At 36.9% G+C, this 22618-nt stretch overlaps 1 protein-coding gene across 3 annotated transcripts in view; it reads right to left on the reverse strand.

The window, feature by feature from the left end:
* Window positions 1–22618, reverse strand: part of nlgn3a (neuroligin 3a) — a 267704-nt gene that overhangs the window by 185351 nt on the left and 59735 nt on the right. For 2 of the 3 annotated variants that reach the window (XM_065249245.2, XM_065249243.2), the window contains exon 2: window positions 9928–10589. In XM_065249245.2, coding sequence (XP_065105317.2) covers window positions 9928–10393 — 466 coding nt within the window. In that variant the 5' untranslated portion in view covers window positions 10394–10589. Of the gene's footprint in view, window positions 1–5655; window positions 5716–9927; window positions 10590–22618 lie in introns of all 3 variants that reach the window. The other variant, XM_065249242.2, reaches the window with a different exon arrangement.

The following is a 22618-nucleotide window of genomic DNA, read 5'->3' on the forward strand; positions in this document are numbered from 1 at the left end:
ATATATATATTCATTTATATTTTTGTATATTCTATATCATATATAAACAAAACAAAAATGGATATATAAATGTTCTGAAAAATGTGTGTGTGTGTTTGTGTGTGTTTAAATATACATAATAACTACACACAGTAAAACACATATATTATGCAAAAATGCACTTATATTTTGTATGCAATAATCTAGATTAATCTATGCCCGGCACTAGATTTAGTAAGGCATGTTTGTTAAAACTAGTTATATTCCTAATTAAACTAAGGCCTTGTCCTGTCTTAAGCTAATCCCTGTCTGGGAAACCACCACTTTATGTAGTAAACCACTTTGAGTTAAATAATTAATTTTATGTTATACAATCACCAAAAAATGCTCAAATTCTTAAAACCTCATAGGACACCAAGCATTACTATATCAGGAAACGTGCTGTATGTTCATTTGAAAAAATCTAGAATCAGTAAACTGAAGTATATTAAGCAGCTAGAAAGTGAAATAAATGAGGTCGAGTAAATGCTGGTTCCTGTTGTTCATGATGACCCACATACTGTACAGACAGACGCCTCCTCTAGGGAAAGGTTGTTCCCTTAAGACTCAAATACACGGCACGACATACAGTACATCATTTAACTAACAACACAAAACACTGCGCCAATCTGATCTAAACTGCAGTTTTCTCAGCGATGCTTCTAATAGTTTAACTTCATCTGCTGCTGTGTAAAGACACTGGTTTGATGCTTAGCTCTTATTTATATTTCTCATAACAAGATCACGAGAGACTGCAAGATTCTGCCGCACAGTCACAGCACTTTCCAGGAACATGCTGGAGAAATCTCACATATGACACAACACTGTTACTGCTCAAAAATAATAGTATTTACAGCACTAATTTTATAACAAAAATGCCAACATACTGTACAAATACAAATAATGCATACCAATTCAAGTGCTGTATGCAGAAAAACAAACACAAGCTTTGCTTTTCCTCCTCAGTGCCTGTCTGTAAGTATGACCAAAATCTGATCTCTATTTAATTATTAAACATATAATAATAATCTCCACACACAATAAAACGAACATTACATTTGTTTTCTGTAAATAATGTACTATGAGAGGTTGGAGAAGGCTGTGCTGCTCCACTTATTATCTTAATAAGTCTTAATTAACAATCTGAGCTCAGAATATACAGTACAGTATATCTCATAAACACAGACTGTAAGGCTTTCAGACACCAAATGAATGGATGTCGCCGTTTCAAGGTAATAATTATTATTGCCCAATTATTTCATTTTTAAGGTGACGTGTTGATAAAGCAGCTTTGTGAAGCCTGTAAACAAATAATTGACCCAGAATTATTTGCCTGGGGCGCAATGCTCTGCTATTACAGATGCTGATGTATTACAGCTGTCAAGATCTGCTGCCTTCTACAGAAAATATAAAGACAAACATTAAATTAAAGCAGGACCTTTTAAATAAAAATGAACTTTTGGTTTATGTTTGTTAACTGCGAGGTCATCTAAATGTCCAAAAAATACACGATTACAAAAAATAAGTTTTAGATACAGTATATTTTACAATTAAAGTAAAAAATAAAAACGATGTCCCCCTTTGTTTAAGTGGGAAATATGTCCTACAGGTACAGAAGGTGTCCATGGGGCGGTACCCTTTCGACAGGTACACCTTTATGCTGTACCTAAAGAGTGCATATTAGTACCTCAAAACTACATATTGGTACCTAAATCAACCTTAAAAAGTGTGCAGTCTCAGTTTTAGCTTTTGAGGCTTATTCTTACAGAGTACCTAAGATTAATGTGTTCATTAAAACTTAACATGTGCTCTTTAAGAACACACTGGACAATCGCATGTACCATTTATGATCCTACAATGATTTTCTTATAACGCCTGCTTATATGGATGTATGAATGACATGATTAGCATTAATATGGCAGTTGGTTTTTATAATGTGCATTGATAAATGACTCTGACATTGGTGAAGAGGATTATGTGGTGACAGATTCCATATTGTGACTGCATGAAGACTCATGTCAAATAATATTACTTGTTCTGACACAAATCCAGCTGTATGACATCAGTGACTCACATCCTACAGTACAATGCATTACTTCATGACATCAGTGACGCAACGCCTAACAAATTCAATGTGCTGTGCATGTAAAAGTGGCTTTAACATAATATATATTCAGAATAAATATACAGTATGGGTCATTCCTAAAGGAATAGGGCACCATAATAAACACATTCTCTTATCATTAAGTCCACCCTTATGTCATCTTTTTTTTCTTTAGCTGAACACAAACAAAAATAGGCTTATAAAAATAGGGAGTAACGTAATCCAAGGGAATATTGGGCCCCAGTCACTGAACCAAAGGTTGGGCCCCTCACACCAAATCACCTGATCAAATTTATTTTCACTATTATTAATTTCTATCAGTCTATATTTAGAAGACTTTTTTTCTAAAAGAAACTATTAGCATTGCAACATAATAATATAATGTTAAAATAATAATCATATTACGCTTGAACTTTATATGTACTGTACATTGAATCAAGTAATCCAAAAACATAGACTGCTAAATAAACTTACATCTGTGACACAAACAAAACACTAGTTGGAACTATTTTATTTATTTGAAAATTAAAATAAATATTGAATTAATAATAATAATAATAATTAAACTATATTAAAATGTAAAAGCCTTTAAATATTAATATATAATTGCTTTAAAAAGAGCAAGTGAAAAGTCAGTAATAAAATGAAGCACAAATGACATATCATATCATACATATCATTTCCGTCACTTGCCATGGTTATCACGTCAATCTGAATTTTGGGAGAGAATAACAAAATTGTATCACATTTACTGCCGCATTTATATGCTGCTGTCACTTCCTAAACTGCAGTTTGTAGTGTTAACAGCATAAAAAACACTACTTTCATTGAAATAATAAATGGGAGATATATACAGAAAGCTTCCAACACTTGAGACGTGTTTACACTTTGTTGGTTATAATAAAAGGATTTGTGATCGTTTGCAACTCTGAACTCACTCTGAAAGACAACTCGAATAGGAAATGTGACTAACTTAAGCTAAGACATGATCTCATTCATTCCAGTGGAAGCTTGGCTGATCCTTTAATCAGGTTATTAAAAAAGATAAAAGCAAAGATCTCCAGAGATTTAAGCATTATGTTTTTTAGCACATATACTGTAAAAAGTGAAAAGTTGTTTCAACTTACAGAGTTAACACCTTAAAAAGTTAAGTTTATTCAACCTAAATGTTTCACCTTTAGGGAAATTTTAAGTTGAATAAACATACATTTTTTTAGGTGTTACCAATTAAAGTAATTTTTTAAGTTGAACCAACTTTTCACTTTTTACAGTGTACCGCCCAAGTGACAGCTTTTTTATATTTATTTCTGAGAGTGTAGTGCAGGAGTGGGGAACCCTGGGTCCTGGAGGGCCATTGTCCTGTAGAGTTTAGTTCCAGCCCTACTCACCTGAAAAATCGAATTCAAGTCTTCAGGATTACTTGGAAATGAAATTCAGGTGTGTTAGATTAGGGTTGGAACTAAACTCTGCAGAACAGTGGCCCTCCAGGACCCAGGGTTCCCCACTCCTGGTGTAGTGCGACGCTGCTTTCAACAACAAACGCTAAATTTAATCAAAACATTCCTGGACGACAAGACCAAATAATTTTCTTATCTGATGGGGGCAATCTCTAACATGGGAGGGCACAAATTGCTAGGCAAAAATTCACTTTTGGAAATTTTATTCCTGCACATTATTACAACTATTTAATGTCATCATGTTAATATTGTGAATGATGAATATATATTTATGGGGCCCCATCGCCAAAGGCCCCTGTAACTCGGTTTCACCATTATCACCCGTCTGATGCTCCTGCATATGACTACAGTGAATAAATGTGTTCAGCTGAAGAAATAAATTCATATACAGTACTGTGCAAAGTACAGCCACCACCACCAAACTTGTTGTATTTAAAGTTTTAATGGCCATCCCCATTTATTTTTCAATCTATTTTATTAAGATACAAACAGAAAATACAGGAAATATGTAGAAAAAATAAAATAATACATTTTCAGGACTAAATGTCCTGTGTTTAGGCATGACCTCTCTTGGCACTAAACACTTCTTGAGTGTTTTTGAGCAGAATGAAGTAAAAAGACTAATTTCTTTAAAATTTGAAATTAGGATTTAATTTTCTTTAGGTTTAAGAGATCCTGCAGTTTCCTGCTTTTGCTCAAGTGAAGGGGAGTTTACCCTTAATACTTGACACATCAGTTTACATTTTTATACAGTTTTAATACTATATACACATTTCCTGCATTTTCTAGATGTATTCTTTTAAAGGGACTGAGAAACAATTATATATGATCACTAAAACATTGCAAAAACAACAATCTAATGATAGCATGGTGGCCTAAGACTATTCCACAGTACTGTATATCTTGGATGACACAAAGGTTAAATTCTCTCATCATCTTCCCAGACTTAAAGCCACACTATGTAGTTTTTTTACCTTTAAATAATGTCTCTAAAATTATTTCAGTGATATAAAAACGTTTAACTGGACAAATTGTACTGTTGCTGCAACCTGAGCAACCTCCTAGCTGCTACAAGCACACTCTGAAAGTGGCGGTGGAGGGTAGGAAACACAGCCCCGCCCCTTCCCCTGCCTGCAGAAGAGTGTCTGATACCAGGCACTGTTGCGCTTTTCAACCACATGGGGGAGCTGTAAGTCATTTTTACATGGAAACTACATAGTGTTGCTTTAAGAAACAGTGCCATTTGTGTGCTACTGTATGTGTCTCCCTATGACCAACTACTGACAGAACTACCTTTTTCTAATTTTGGATAAAAATATCAGTCAATTTGCTTTTTACTATATATTACTACATTGTAATGTGTTATACTGTATAATTAAAATAAGAATAATAGTAATAATCCACTAAATCTTTTTACAGATTTTGAAATAATGGCTTAATCTTTCTGAAATCATGTTTCAGAATCATGAAATCATCAAGTGCATTATTTTATAACTACAAAAAAAAGTTTAAACAGAAGATGCAGTAGTCTTAATCAGTATCAGTAACTCATAACCAATATTTCACCACAAGCAATGACATTTGCTATATTTTCACCTTTTTAACTAACCTTCAACCCAGTTGTATTCAACTTTAAATGACAAACATATACACTAGTCAACATGTAAACCTTTCATAAAAGTTGTCTTAAAACTGATACCCAATACTTGTTCCTATTTTAGTAAAACTTTGATTAGCTTTTTTGATCCACTTCAAATGTTGACTAGTATATTATATATGCTACTATATCTATTGTACTGTAGGTCAGGCTACTGTATAAAAACAGATGGCACAGTTTCCAGAGAATGACCCATGTAAAGTGGCATTTCAAAAACATTTTCAAAAACAAAGAGAAAATATCTTTTCCACAGCCACGTTAAAAGATTATTCACATCACAAACATACAAACATCATCATTTTTTTTCCAATTAACTCTCAATACTCTGTAGATGCCGCAGTTATCCCACAGCTTCAAGAGAGGACGTACCAGTCGCTCTCTTCTCTGTATTTCGCTCCAATGTTGGCTTGCTTACATACCTCCTTTCCTACAAATTTTCTTGTTGGGTTTTCTGGCACATTCCTTGGATATTCTTTTGACTGTAAAATGAATAAAAGACTACAAAATAACAAAAGGCTCCGAAAGAAACATTTGAGGAGAACATGCAACAATGTCACCTTCCCTCCCTATGATATAACAAAGAGAACCTGTCCAGAACGTTGCCTGGGGTCTTTTGGGCAGAAAATATTTCCAAAAAGTGGAATTGATTTGCTGCATGCTGGAACACAGAGAGCCTGGTTTTACATGCACTGCTATATAAGACCCTCCACCAACACGAAACAAGGCTGAATGAAATCTCGGCACTGCTGCATTGCTTATTATGCATACAGAGATGCATGTAATGCACGCTTCACTTTTACAATGCACTAAATGTGCATTCAATAAAAACATGAGCAAAGAGACTCGCTGTGCTTATGTAAATAGCCACTTGTGGGCACAGTTACAAGTCCAGTTTATAACACTTAAGATGTTTTAACATTAAATAGATTATGTAGCTGTAATCCAATTGCTCTGTTCCAAAACCTAGTAAGCGACCTACTGGCAGTGTCCTAAGGTGTCTTTAAAGTACTTTTTAAAGGTGGGCAAACGTTACATCTATGCCTTAAGGATAAAGATATCCTACAATACACTGTGCTCAATAAATAAAATAACTGAAGATTGCAGATAGGGCTGTGACGGTGCAAGTTTTTTACCACCGCATAGGTAATGCACCAATTTACTTCGGTGGTTATAGAATGTGTATGGGTGCGTGCGCATATGTGCACACGCACATTAATGCATATAAACCTATATATAATGCATACATATATTTTGAAATATAAAATAAGGATCAGATATACATTTTTTAACAAACGTGATTTTTTCCGGTGGTGGGTGCTCGTCACAACATCCAGCAATGCTTAGGTTACGTAGCAACGACAGATGCTCTGGAGCACCCAAGCGCTTTGTAAAGAAGGACGAAAGGGGCGCGGTCAAGTTTTTTCTCAAATGGTTTAAAAAGCTAAATGTGAAGCAGGTGAGCATATGTGCTTGGCCATTTAGGTGGGTGCTTGAGTTGAGCCCCGAGCACCCACGGGATCGGCTCCTATGTTAGTGTTTATTGTAGCACTTCCATTTGTGAAGTGAGGACACTTATTTGGGTTATAATGGCCTCATAAACACTGCAAACTTTCGGGAGTGACAACCGCATTTAAATGCAGGAGTGAATCCCCTAAATGTTCGTTTCATGTCTGTATGGAACACTCCTTAAAATATGGTGATTGACACAGAGATAACCATAGTAACGTTCTGCCGTCTCGCGTGCTTATCACTCACAGCTTTGACCAAAATAATTTAACAGCATTGTGTTTTGCAATAAACCTCTGTCTTGGCGTTGTGTATTGTACACATTTTTGAAACTGCTCCACAGCGGGCATTCTTGCAGTGTTGCCAGGTCCTCGTCTTTTTTGTACGTACATATATTTTTGGCGGATAACTGTTAAAGGACAAGTTCGGTATTTTACACTTAAAGCCCTGTTTTCAGATTGTTTATGATGAAATAGAACGGTTTTGACTGAAATTTCGACATATGCGGCTGCCCCGAGAATTTTGGGGGGTTTGTGTTTCACCTCCCACCTTTACAATGGGTTTAATGGTGCACTGGAACAATCCTTCCTAAAATGCATTAAACTTTCGTTTACAAAGACGTGAAACTCACCGAGTGGTCAGGGGTGTTCACTGGTATGCTCACACAAAAATCGCTGCAAAATACGCATTCCAACAGGTTTATCGTAGTTTTTGCCAACTCCATTGACTTGTATTAGTTGTGCTGTGAGGTACGGTATTACTCCGCGCCGGGAACTTTGTTTCTATTCTTGCAATTGGCAATGGCGGATTAGCGCCACCACCTGGGCTGGAGTGTCTATTATTCAAGCTCTAAGCGGAAGAATGTACGAGGCGTTTGGAAAAATAGGTCCACAAGTTAACAACGAATGCTAAAACAGCTGTTGGAAAGCATGCATCGATTTTTGTGTGAGCATATCAGTGAACACCCCAGACCACTCGGTGAGTTTCACGTCTTTGTAAACGAAAGTTTAATGCATTTTAGGAAGGATTGTTCCAGTGCACCATTAAACCCATTGTAGAGGTGTGAGGTGAAACACAAACATCCGAAAATTCTCGGGGCAGCCGCATATGTCGAAATTTCAGTCAAAACCGTTCTATTTCATCATAAACAATCTGAAAACAGGGCTTTAAGTGTAAAATACCGAACTTCTCATGAAGCGATTAAGATTTTGGTGTTATTAAAGTTTGAAGGTGCCGGTCTCAATATTTTGATCTTTGAGGTAAAGCATTTGGATTTATTTCGGTTTATTATTGGATTTTTCTTGTTCGCTGTTTTTTAGTGCAAGATCTGGCAACACTGGGCAGCAAACGCTCGTGCCTCTGTCATTTTCTGCACCGCGCAAAGATAAGACTTTATCCCCTTCTAGGCATTTATTTTTTTAAGAAGAGAGACCTGTCATGTCCATGATGCACGTTTAAACACTTTATTAACTACTAGTTGTTCAGATTGGTTATGTAAACACTATTTAAAGTTTCTGTAAATGCGGTTGTCACTACCTGCATTTTGCAGGAGTTAATTCGGTTGTAGAATGCGGTTGTCAGTCCTGTAAATTACTGAATTGTGTGTGTACAGAACAGGATTAAGCATTAAAAGGTGAACTGACAACCAAATTAATATGCAGTGTGTACGGGACCAATGTTTCCAGCCATGCTGAAAACAAGTGCAAGTGGTACTGGCTTTTAAAGGAAACGCGAGATGACACTTTGATTGGTTTATTGCACGTTACGCCCAAAACACACCAATGTCTCATTAAAAGAATAGGTACAACCCTTTTGGACCATGTGCCTGGCGCGCCGACAGTTTTTTCCGCCGTTAAACTACTGTAGCAAAAGTGGATTCGGAGACACACTAACGGCCCATTCAGACAGCCAACAACCAGCAGTAACAGAGCGACGCGATCTCATTAATTTCAATGGAAACCATGCGACTTCCGGCGACACGAGCGAAAGTGACCATTGGCGACCGTATGGCCGTGTCCAGCGACGCGAGAAAGTTAAGAAAAGTTTAACTTTATGCAAATGTCAAGCGAATTTCGGGAGCGACTAACAATGAGAACAAAGCAGTGGAGTTCACGTCATCCTTCTCTTGTCAGGTACTGGCGTGGATGGTACTCATTTGTTTATGACAAGCAGATTTAGAAACGCCTCATTGAAAGAGACGAGCAACACACAGCGATAACGTCGCTGGCTGTCTGAACGAGGGGTAAGTGCACCTGCGACGTGTGCTTCAGACCATGTGCTGAGATTGGTAAAATAGAGCCGTATGTGTGTTCCCTGGGAATGAAATGTACAACCTTTTAAATCGCACTGATCTACAATTTTTATGCTTATTAGATGACTGTGCTGTTAGCTTAGCAACATGCTAATGTCAAACTGTAGCACAAAGCAACAGTCAAGTCTCAAAAAGTCACATATTTTGTGCGGCAGGCGAATGTTAAACTATTTAAAGTCAGTTAATGCTAAAAACGTGTTGCTGACATTGTCCTAACATCATTATGGGCTGCGCAACTGATCACGAAAGGCAGCTGACTGTTTAAGCAGTACTACTCTAGACTCTGGAACAGAACAATGTGTGTTTTTTTCAAATCAGTAGGAGATTGTCAGAAATTGTCACTTTGTGCATACTTGAAAACATAAATTTCGACCGAAACACAGGCAAACGGGGACAGTAAAGGGTCTTACATGGTTAGGACCGATACCACAGGCATCTTGTGTTCCAGTACAGTTTACCAACTCTACTAAAAAGCTGATTGGCTCATCAGGCAGGCTAATCTCAGACGGCTAATCCCCAGAACAGTCAAGACAGTGAGGAGAGGGAGGTGCACCAACATCATTACATCCAATCTTCATGTCAGATTACAATCTGAGCTCTTACATTAAACGATTACTTTCTCATTGATTGCTCTCTTCTGGCCTGCTCTATTTCTTTTTGGTTTGCTCTCTTGAGCTACACAAAAGAGGAACTCATAACAGTGGCATGGAAGGGAAGAGCTGATGGAGAGATTTCATGGGCAGATCAAGTCAGAATAGGGAATGAAAATGGTGTACACGAACACAGCATGCGCCAGACGACAACTCATGCTTCAAACACAATACAGGAAGTGGAAATAAAATGTAATTGTTTTCCTTATACCCGACACACTCACCATCCTCTGTTGGAACGTAGATGTTCAGATACAAACAATCCTCGTTTTGCTCTTGTATATACGTGGCAACTATATCCAAATTATAGGTGAACCAGATGGGCATCATGATTTCCGGCACAGCGTTGTGAATGTTTTGCGGGCACACCGGGGCGAAGTGAGTGGCGTTCTTGATCCCTGACCAAGAGGAGGGCGCCTCGGGTGGTAGGAAGCGTTTCTCCCCCACTGGAGGGGCGGCGTACGGCACGCCCAGGTACTGGTCCACCGGTCCCAGGATCTCGCTGGGCAAAGGAACCCGCGCCCCTCGTAATTTCCCATACTGCGTGTTCACGGTAGGGTAATAGCCCTGTCCTCGGACAAGCGCCGCACAATAGCAAAAAATCCATATCCACAGAGAAACTTTAGCTCTGCTGCCACAGCAGTCACGATGGTGCGAAAAGAAATGCCGTTTGCGTACCGTTAACCACATGGTCCTTAAAAATGGCCGCCACTGCTGCTAGATGCCAATGTAGAGCGAGAAACTCCCAGCACGTTTCTCCTGTCTTCAGACCAGTCTCAAACGCCGCCTACTTACTTCATTCATTGAAGAAAACACACATTCACTCTCTTCTCCCCTCCGGACAAATCCCTATTCACTGGCCGATGGTCTCGTCAGATCTTCTCTCCTGCGGGAGAAAAACAGCACAGGAAAGTTAAAAACAGGAACATTTTGATTTCCTTTTTATCTAGGTTACTCTCCTTTACTTTTTTACAAGCCTTTTCTGTATGCGCATGAAACGGCACGCATAAATATGACAGTGTCCTTAATGCATCCACAAGCCTTTGCTGTAAACCACAAACAATATGCAAATAGAAACTCTATTGCATTTTGAATTATACACATCTTACACAGTCTTCTGTTATATAATTGATAATACTTTTCTCTTGATGGGTCATGAACCAGACATAGGCACAGGTCTATAGAGAGATGGGGTCGTGGACAACATGGACAAGAAAATACATGCATCCTGAATGCAAATAAAACGCTACGACGCATATAATCGTGCATGGTTATGAGTGCAAAATAAATAGGCTTGTTAACTTAAAAAGGAGGGGAAATATATCACAGTTGAACACAGTCCAGTTGAACTCTATGATATTTTGGCACAAGTTACTTGTTTAGGAGCTACTGTAGCAAAATTAGACAGATACCAACAGGGAAACATCTTGTGACAGACTAAAACGACCTAGGTGCACGGTCTGGGAAATGATAATTCCCGGACAAATTTTCAGTGTATTTCCGTAATCTCTGTGTGTAAAGGGCTTATGTTACATGGCTTGTGCTGAACATATCTCCACCATAGGTGGAAACAACCCTAAATTGCAAATAACTGAGTTTAGGCTTCAGGAATAGATATGCAGATCATTGTAAAATGGAAAAAAAATTAAGTCTCAACCTAGAGATGAGATTTGGATCATCAAAGTTTGATTTCACTTTGGTAATTTCACATTGGTTTTGATGTTTGACATGATCCTACTCAGTCAATATTAAAGATATTAAGATGATATTTTTACTGAATGTTCTTTAAATTATGTAGGGTGAGTTTATTTGGAGACATGGGTGGACTGGTCATCTGGCATACCGGGCTTTTTCCCGGTGGGCCGCAGAGCTATTTGGGGCAACAGACACTTTTTTAATTTATAAATGATCATTTCTCCAATCACATCTTAAGCACCAATCCCTTTCACTGTGGTCCTGCCGGCATAATGCATTCAAAAGAAATAAATAGCGCAAGAGTAACCACCGGCCCTTGACACACGCTTTGCTGCCCATAGGCTATTTTTTTCACTGAAGTAGTTACAGTATCAAAATGTTGACAAATCAAAATAAAAGAAGGCGGGAGTTTCTGTTCACAGAAGCCGTCGTAAACGACTCCCAACCAATCGAATTACACGACCGAGTAAGATTTTTAACCATTCAAAGGAAAGAAATCGAGTTTTTGTTAAGATGAACGTGAATCCCAGCCAATCACATTACAGAGCTAAGCAGGATTTCCACCAATTAAATGAACGAAGGCGGGAGTCTCTGTTCACTGTTCAAGTTTGAGAGTTTGTATAGTGTTTAACCAGTCCCTCCAGAAAAACACGATTATGCGAACGCATGATTCAACGCATAATCAACCAGAGTCTGTATATTTATTCAGGGCCGCATTTTTTAAAATACGCCGCAAATTTCCGTGCACAAAATATGTGGGGCTTGCATAATTTCATAATCCCGGCATTTTCGTACCAAAATCACATATATCTTTTCAGAAAGTTGATAAATGTTGCATTTACTTCACACAAGCGCAGCTATGTCCCCTGTTGCCATGGGAACGTTATGAAGTGATGTGATTATGTGACGTGAACATCATTGAAAAGCTGCAAAAGAAAGATGCAAAAGATGCAAAAAAATTTTGCAAGTTCACACAATTTCATTGCATAAAATTGCATAAATATCCCCCATATTCCATCACATTTTTTAAGAAAACGTGCCGCAAGATTAAGGATTTTTGCCCGCAACAATCACAAAAAAATCCATGTTTTTCTGGAAGGACTGCTTAACACATGAATAGATATTGTTTCAAAGCTGCATTACAGAAAATGCATCCTTACATTAAAAAAATACAGACAGTTAGCAAATCCTGAGATGCAAACTACTTAACTTTAGGTCAATTTTGCAGTTTTAATTAAAACGTGACATTTAGATTATTTGCCATGTAACATTTGCTGCAGTGACTGTCAGTCAAGCAAATTGAAACAATAAATGTTTATAGCATACAGTATAAGATAAAGTATGAATGTGTGTAAATTGTGGATTAAATTAGAATGGAAAAATTCACGAGAAGGCAGAACTGTTATCACAAGTAACGAAATGACATTTACGGTAAAGTTTATGTTAATATGATTTTTAAAATCTTATTAAAGCTACTAAAGTTTTTAGTTTGATTTTTTAATTTTTTTTTTTTTTTGCTTGTTTGTTTGAGAAAGAGATTTTGTGAGTTTGTTTCATTTGTTACCTTTTGTTTAAAAAAAATATTATTTAAATATACATGTTTATCTATAAATAGACATGTTTTTCCTTCTCAGTTTAACAAAGTCTGTCCACACCTTTGGTCACACTTTTTGGCTGTTCTGGTAGCTTTCAGTAAATACATTTTTTCTTGATAATGATTTATAAGACTAGTGAGATTTTCACCTTCATGTTTGTCATGGTTGGTATACACATTCAAGAGACCAAAAAGACCAAAATTGTGAAAATGTGGTCCAAAATGCCAGAGGCGATTTTTTGTTCCAGTCCGCCCATGTTTGAAAAACAGTAAATCACAAAAAAATGACTTTAGCTTGGTTTTCACAGGCAGGGTCACATACTTCACTTACATTCAATCCTTTTGATTTTAAATACTGTTTTGCTTTTGTATGATAAACTAGTGTTTAAATAATCACGGTGCTGTGCTGGCTCGCCACTTGATGTCCAATGTACAACTGAGTGAGTTGAAAGTTTTGTATGTAAGGGTGGCTTTTAGTCAGGTTCTGTCAGAGGTTTGTTTGTTTAAAGGTCCCGCACCTGACACACTACTACAATAAAAATCAACCTACATGTTGTTTATAGTCTGACTCTGCTATGGCCCAGCAAAGCTACAAGCTCGATCAGTCACTGTAAGCACAAGAAAGTGTCCCATTGAGCCAAAATAGACGTCTCTATCCTAATCTAGAGCAAATGTATTGAATAAAATATGTGAAGCCCAGCTCCTCTGTCCCGTCTCTGGAAAGCTGATATTTGTAAAAGCCTGGCGGGCGCCTGTGCAAACACTGTAAATGCTAATCATGAAGAGGGTGGTCCCCAGTGGAGAGAAAGACTTCCCAGCTCAGCTACTGATCAATTTTCAATTTCTAAGTCTTAAGGCCCTCAGACCTCCGTCCCTCCAAGGGCTTGGAATAATAACGGCGAGAAAGCCGAAGTTTAGTAGCGGATATTGCGTTCCAAAATGACTCTGTAAATGATTTATAATGCATCTAGTGGAGCAGTAACCACCGGGCAAAGGCAATATGAATCTTCCTGGAGGTGCACTTATCACTCTAAAGCTCGGCTTGATTTGCACAAGTCTGACAGGAAGCTCTTCTTCTGGCACCTCGGCGTCCAATCACACGTGTTGCTCTCGGAAACTAACTGGTACCTGTGGATCATCTCGAGAGAGACGGAGGAAATGTCCGGTGTACAATGACATATCCTCGACTAATTGTTTTCTTAAGAGTCATGAGATGTCCTAACTCGAGTGAGAATTGATTTCCACAATTGATCTGAAAACTAAACTGAATTGGTATTTCTTTCTCTTATTTGATGGAAAACTTCAATTAACCTCGTAGTCACGTTCGTAAACATTCAACCCCATTCATTTCTGAGTAAACTTTTGGAACCCAGAGACAGAGAAATTATTGGCAAGCATTGTGTTAATGAAGTACATTTACCACTGATGTTTAACAGCTACAGCCAATGGGCAATAGTTTGTCAAATGACTACTAATAAATAAACAATAACATAGTACTACATCATTAGCATTCAGGGCCGTGAAAAGCTCATTATAAGCCCTATTTACAACTGACCTGATAAATGACTGCCTGCAAGTCCGTGATAGTTTTCATTCATCATTTCAGACGCTATTATGAGCAGTACAACACAATCATCAATATTACCATTGCTTAAATGTAGGGTTAAAGGACTCCTAACCTTAACTACTGAACTTTAGTGGGTCGCACTTTAATTAACAATTCATTTTGTTACTTCTTGTTGTCAGTTATTTTCTACTTTTTGAAAATAAACAAATGAAAAATAAATGGGTTATCTTTTATTTAAAATCTAATACACATTTTATTAAACAAGAAATAAAGAGCAGTAAATAAATAACATAAGCAGTTGTTTTGCTCTCTGTATTATTAACTAACTAATACAATAAACATGACAAGTGTGAAAAACAGTAAGAAAGTAAACTTTACCATTTCACGTACAATCAATAAAGCCACACAGATGTTTATGACGAATCTCCGTGACAGCTCTTTGACGCATGATATTTACGCATGATATCATTTGCTTCTTCAACATATAGTGGACTCAATTGTCATTCCCCATATAGAGAATAGTGAATGAGGGAACGGTTTCAGACACAGCTACGGACATGCAGCCGCTTGCCGTAGATCAATACTTCCGGGTTTAAAAAGTTGCAAAAGGCCGCCACCTGGTGGATAATAGCGGTATTGCGAAAAGCCGAAAATACTCGTCAGTGAGTGCGTTACCATGCACAGTCTTACGCCGATTATGCTTAATAAATTGATAACGTGTGGGGTCATGTAAACGTGTAAAATGGTTTTCTTTAATCGGGGAAAGCTCATAAACGGCGTAAGCAAAAACCGATCGCCACAGGTAGTTTTTTGCTCATAACGCCGATTTCGCGTGGCATGTAAACACCTTTACCGGCTTTCTCACGGTTTTGTCCATGTGCGCATGTCTCCGCGTATGAAAGATAAACGTCACACGCGGAAGTAAGCGCAAGGTAACGCATAAATGTCTCCGCTCGACTAAAGCAATTGGCAGAGAAACTGTGAAAATAAAAGCTTATGTTACATTCACAGGTTCTGCACACACAAGAAGATATACAACAGTACAGCTTAAGACAGATATGCCGTTGACTTTTTGAACGACTATTGTGTACTATAGGCGGTGACGTCACTGCCTGCGAGAAAACTGATAAGTCTTCAAGTCCCATGTAAACGCATTTGTCTGCATAGCCGGTTTATTGATTTGCATGTAAACGCATGAAAACAGTTTTCTTTAATAAGCAGATTTTTGATGGGTATCCGCTTATTCCGTGCATGTAAATGCACTCATTGGCAGGGAAGTGTTTTCTCTTGATTGACGAGATATCGCGTCAATGGCTGCGAAAGAGTTAATGATTAAATTAAATGACAGTAACTAATTACCTAGTAACTAGTTACACCCAACACTGATTGTGATGTAGTGTGTTGTGGCATTAAAATTACTATTATTATTCTGGGTACCTCAGACCAACCTTTTAAAATGACTGACATCTGGCAACACAGTTGTTAGTAGTGAGGAGAATCAATGAGCTGGCTACAAAACTAGTTAGCTACAGTAGCCTTTGTGAATGCATTTCTTGCAAATAAGAGATCAAATTTCTTTAACATGCAGATTAAACAGGATGTGCACTAGAAGTATATATAAAGCCTAAAAATGAAGCGGCGAAACATTTCTGTTGAAAATACTGACAGAATTCTCTAAATGGCTTTAAAAGTTGTTGTCAGTATTGCTGTTTCTTTTTTTTTTAATTGCACACCTGACCATCATGAGAATCATGATCATGATTGACATGATGACATCTGCCGGCACATATAACACTGCATAATACCTGCTCACCATCTCAACATCTTCTGTACACAACGAGAGAATAATGTCCACAGCTGTCAACAAAAGCCCAGAAAATTGTATTGTATAATGTTGCTGTTTACATGGATGTCAAGTCAGAAGTAGATGACAACAACACTCACAGCACAGCAGGATCAAACCATACACAGCAACAATAGAGATTTCTATTTGACTTGTGCCTTAACATCGTGTATCTCATGTACAAGAACAATTACTAAAACATGACTGCCCACCCGTAGAGGACATGGCAGAGCGGAACAAAGCTTAAGGACTAAAAAAATGATAGACAGGTTGACACATAATATGTCATATGACAGCAAATACATTGAAAATGTATGCATATAGCAGACTTCTATCAGAGTAAGAGACTTACACTGAATCCAAGGTCCTACACATTTAAAAAAAGAAAACAAATAGGAATTGAAGCCCACAGAAACATCACATGTACAATATATAAGATGCACTATACATAATATAAATATATTAGGTTCAGCATGTGACGTCCAATGTTTAATATATATATTTTTTTATTATTCATTAACACTAATCTTTTTAAACAGTGATTCGAAAACAAAGAAGCAGCTATAAGTCATTAATTTTAATGAGAGTTTGAGTGAGGCAACATATGTGACAACAAATCTGAGCAAAGTGTCAGTTTATGCAAATAAGCAACAACGTGAAGTGGTGAATACCAATGGAAAGCTTGCATGATATTCTCCTTCTGCTGCAAACCAGAACAACATTAAACCGGTGATCTCCAGTCACTAGCGGTGTAAATTAATGATCCACATGGCCAAACCTGTGTAACCCTAATGAGCAAGACATAACCAAAGCAATGATATTTGTAGTGAGGAATATCTCACGCAGTTAAAGTGCTGTTTAAGCACATCTACCCTTACAGCTTCACCTCCATTCCCACTCCAAGAACGCCTGAGATTCACAGCATCAGCGCGGTGACGTCGTGCGTTCAGCTCCATCGGGTTAAATTCATGGAAACCCTGTCAATTCTAAATTTAATAAAAGACCCAGAGGAGATGAAAATCCAGAAAAGTAAAAGTATTACTTATTTACTCGATACTGTAAATAAACTTAAACAAGCCTCAAGTGAAAATACTGCTCGCACTAACACAGTTTCACATCTGAGCTATTACAAACTGAATTATGATGAAGTGATTTAGAGCAAAGCTTAACCTCTATAATTCTGCTCAATACCCCTCTGAAAAACTGGAGCTCTCTCTCATCTCCTGTACACCGCTACAGCAAGACAAAGTGACCTGGAGCTGGCTAATCTTCAAAACATGACAATGTCAGACTGAACGATGCCAGCTGGTCTTTTAAACACTCGCCGTATCTTCATCAGAGTAACGCAGAGAAGAACTAGCATGAGCTGTCTCCAATCGATCGACTCGTGCGGTTCGGCCTTCCAGCCAGTTGAAAAACCCAACACGGAGACAAACCACAGAGTCGACAGGGCTTTTAACTCATTCCCCCCAGCAATTTTTTTAAAAGTTGCCCGCCAGCATTTCTCGTGATTTTCGCAAGACTTTAACAAAATGCCTTCCAGAAATTTTTCTTCTGTAAATATATAAACATACAAATATATAAAATGAAAGAACAGACCCTCTGCTTTCAAACAAACAAACAAAATCTATATCCTATCTATATTTTTTCTCTGCTTATTAACTCTTAAATATGGGTATTTTTCTTTTAAAATATTTTTTAGCAAAAAGCTAAAATAATTGCATTTTTGTGAAGGAATTTTGTTAGAGATCAGATTCAGAATGATTATCAAAACATACATAGGGTGGTTTCCCGGACAGGGTTTAGCCTAAGCCAGAACTAGGCCTTAGTTTAAATTAGGAATTATAAATTGTTTTAACAAACATGCCTTGCTAAAATTTTGAAATAATGTCAGTGCAAGTTGTTTTCAAAGCTCTTACATTTATTTTAGTCTAAGACCTTTAATCCCTGTCCGGCAAACCGCCCCATAGAGTTTAAAATTACTAAATAACGTTTTGGCTTCAGTTTTTTCATAAATTTGGTAAGTCATCTAGTGCAGTGGTTTTCAAACTGGGGGCCGGGGCCCCCAGGGGGGCCGCAAGATGATGCCAGGGGGGCCCCAGTTTTATGACATTTTATGAAATACATTAATTTATCATGAATTCTGTGTAATTAAACCTAAAAAAAATAAGGCTACTAACCAAAAGCACTACTTTTTTGTATAATTTAATGTTTTTTTTAATTAAAATGTTGAGTTTAAGAACAGTTTTTTGTCACAAATTTTCTTTGGGGGGCCGCGAAGGAATGCACCGTACACAAGGGGGGCCACACGCTGAAAAAGTTTGGGAACCACTGATCTAGTGGATAATCGCTGTATTGCAGATTAACATAAAAAAAATTTCAAAAACACATTTGTTATTCAAATGTTTTCTCTTAATTGACAAGATAACTGTCAATGGCAGGGAAAGAGTTAATTGGATTAAAGGACAGAGTTGTCATACAGTCACAGGTTCAGGGCCAGGAGTCAAAACAATCACAAATAATTCCAGAACAAAATACTTTTTTTGAAAGTCTAAATGTTTTCTTTGACAAACAGGGCCGGTGTCAAGGGGGGCATTCGCGGGCCGTGCCCCCCCCCCCCAAGAGGTTGTTGTGCCACCCTACACAGTTTTTTATTAATTTAATATATATCAAGAATAATGGAAATAAATTAAACATTGAATGTTTCATGACTTTTAATGTAATCAAATGAGAAAAATATAGTTGACATATGTTTTTTTTTTAATTAAAATTGACCAGTTTCTCTGATTGGTTACATTGCAGTGTCACATGCGTCTTTAGCATATTAATGTGACTTGATACTGTACTAGCAACGTGAAGGCCCGCCTCTCCCCTCATTCGATTGGACAATGTAAAAACACGTATGACGTCAGGCACTTTCCGCTCTGAGTGCTCCTTCAAAAACGGCAAAAAACTCAAGGCGTTCGGCACGCAGCACACATAATGCTAAATCATTCAAAAAAGGCGCCTGCCACTGCCATAAACGTGTTTAGTGTGATCGGCCCTTTAGTCTTCTTTTGGTCTCATCTTGATTAAAAATCTATAAAATGTATTTCTACATTTACTCTCATTATCCAGTCCCATGAAAAGCATGGGAGCCTAAAACTCGAACTTGAAAAAAATAAGCTATTAAGCTAATTACATTGAGTTACTACAACTTTAATCATGTTTTAAACACAATGTTACATTGATGTAATTATCAGCATTATTATGTCAAGAACATTCATTAAAATAATGTTTGATTCATTAAATCGATAAATTCAAATTCAGAATTCAAGGCCAGTTTTCCCATCTGTTTAATATGCATGGCGAGCTTTGCAAGCGTGAGAGAGGACACTGAGTATGTAAAAGCTGAAGAATTTGTGTAAATCTCACTCCCATGGATTAAATTTTAATGGAAACTATTTTTAATTGATTTTATTTATATACAATTTTAGTGTGTTACTTTCAAAAAAAGTTAAAGTAATTGGTGTGTAGTTATTGGTTAAAAATCTAAAATTGAAGCAATTATAATAAAAGCTTTTTTAAAAGTATTTCTCGGTTTTTGGCCAAGTGCTTCCAGAATTTTCGGTTTCGGCCCAGATTTTTTGTTTTGGTGCATAACTAGACAAGTTTTTTTTTTCTTTACAACAACAAAAACCCTTGAAAATAACATACTACAAATGCATTATTTGAAAAAATAATTTTAGATTATGATTTTGTATTGTATTTTATCATAATATAAATTCATTTTCCATATTAGGAATAAACATTTTAAAAAGTATTTTGTTCATCAGATCCATGAGCTGGTAATTTACAGACATTATTTTTTATTATGAATTATTATCCTAAAATGACACAATTTACTCCCAGTGGTTCCTCTCTCCAAATAAGAGGAGTGAATCAGTATAAAAATAAAACCCTCAGGGCTGTGTTTACATTTCATAAGTAATTATAGTTTATAAAACTTTGGAATACCATTGCTTGGAGCTCTTGGCACATGAATCATAAATAATTACATTTTATGCACAATTAAAATTAAGAATAAAATGAAATAATAATAAAAAAACAGATACATTCCCACCTTCATATCTACAGACCTGTGCTAAGTACGGCACAGTGTTGAAATATTGAAGGCATCATGAATAACACTCTTCTATATTTCATCAAAGAGACTGTAATATTTCTTTAAAAAAAACAGTCACCATCCAGAATCATTGTGACTGGGATAGCATCATTCTTTGCATTACTGCAGTCAAGCTCAGTGTTTGGCACTATATCAAGCAAAACAACAGCGGTCTGGTCCCTAGCATAGAAATCCACTGTAAGATTAATGTGAAAGAAAGAAACTACATGTTCTGTTAACATACTGTAGTATCAGATGGTAATACCACGACACCTAATTGACAAAGAGCTTTGAGTTTAAAACATAAAAATAAATATTTTCCGTGTGATAGAATTCAGTTTTAAATTAGCTGAAGTGTGTATCATCATAATTCATAACCTGACATACAGTAATTTGAAATTGCTAAAAATACCTTTATACAACAAAAGCAGTAGAAAATCATTCCTTAGTTCTTACATTTAATAGCAGTTTTGCCAACAACAAGTTTGATTTAACATACAGTAAACATACAATTTAGCTGGCATATATAGAGGTTTTCATTATATTTTTATGTTCCCAAAATCAGACTTACCATTGACCTAGAGTGGGCTAAGGCCCATGGGACCTACCCAGTTTGTACCTAAAGAGTGAACATTATTATTACCCTATAGGTACATATTGTTACCAAATGTATCTTGTACATATAGTACATCACTCTAAAAGAAACGGTGCTATATAGCACCAAAAGGGATTCTTTGCTCGTAATCATAGAAGAACTGTTTTTAGTGCCATATAGCACCGGTGAAGCACCAGTGAAGAACCATATGGGGGCCATATAGCACCTCTATAGCACCACATATGGTTCTACATAGCACTATATGGTTCTACACAGGTGCTTCACCGGTGCTATATGGCAGTGGTTCCCAACCTTTTTAGCCCCAAGTACCCCCACAGCCCTATCAGTAAGGCTCAAGTACCCCTTCATCGAAACTAAACCAAAATTGTGTTTTAAAGACAAATAATTAGTAATATTAATTAATTAATTAATTAATTAATTAATTTTAAACATTAAAGTAAAAATCACTGACTGATGAAGCATGTTTATTTCAACAAACCACCAACATTGCGATCAGTGTTTGCATTTTATCAGCTCATTTGCATTTTAAAAGACACACCCAAAAACGGCACATTTTGCTCATGCCTGTAAAATGTCAATTTTGACATGCTAAAATTAATTATCTGTAGGGTGTTTTGAGATTAAACTTCACATAAGGACTCTGGGAACGCCAAAGACTTATTTTACAAATGTAAAAAATTTCATCATCAGGGGGTCACCCTTTAAGGGCCAGATTTACTAACAGCTTGCGCAAACCATCATTTTGGCGTTAATAACGACTGATCTGAATAAAGACACGCAGTAGATATTTAGCTCTGAAAAGGTGTTACTTTTGCGACCTTATTGCATATGCATTTGAAGAAGTTTTCCTTTTAGAAGCAACATTAATGTAAGGATAGTTTTAAATTTTGCCAGAGGAACATCCTTTTTTTTTAAATATATATAGTTTTGCCAAACCTATGCTATGTTTAATTTGCTGGAGAAAAGAGGAGGAGAAGTCACGAGGAGAAGTCAAATCAGGTTTTTCAAAACTTCGAGGAGAAGTCAAATCAGGTTTTTCAAAACTTCTTTTACCCTTCATCTTTCGTCCTCCGGTTCTTAGTGTGCTTTAAGCTGGAATTTCACACTGCGCAGTCCGCATTTTCATTGCGATGTCCTGCCGAGGTCTCTGTACTTATTTGCGTAGTAGACTGCAATGGTCATTATGGAAATCTGCTTATGTCATTATTGTGCATGTGTATTTTATTTGCGCTTTCGTAGTAAATCACACGCAAATCGTTCTTGAGTTGGACATCGCTAATGCGTTTTGGAGCATGCAGCGCATTTACTCTCGACGGCTAATAATATTAATGATAAGATTAAAATTACATTTAAAGTTGTCCTTTTTACAATTCTTTCCTCACAAAAATCAATCTTATGTCAATGACTGGACAAACGAAAGACATTTTTATTAAAAGTAAATGAGATCAAAGCAAAA

This window comes from Paramisgurnus dabryanus, chromosome 16 (assembly GCF_030506205.2).
Source record: "Paramisgurnus dabryanus chromosome 16, PD_genome_1.1, whole genome shotgun sequence".
Classification (NCBI taxonomy): Eukaryota; Metazoa; Chordata; class Actinopteri; order Cypriniformes; family Cobitidae; genus Paramisgurnus; species Paramisgurnus dabryanus.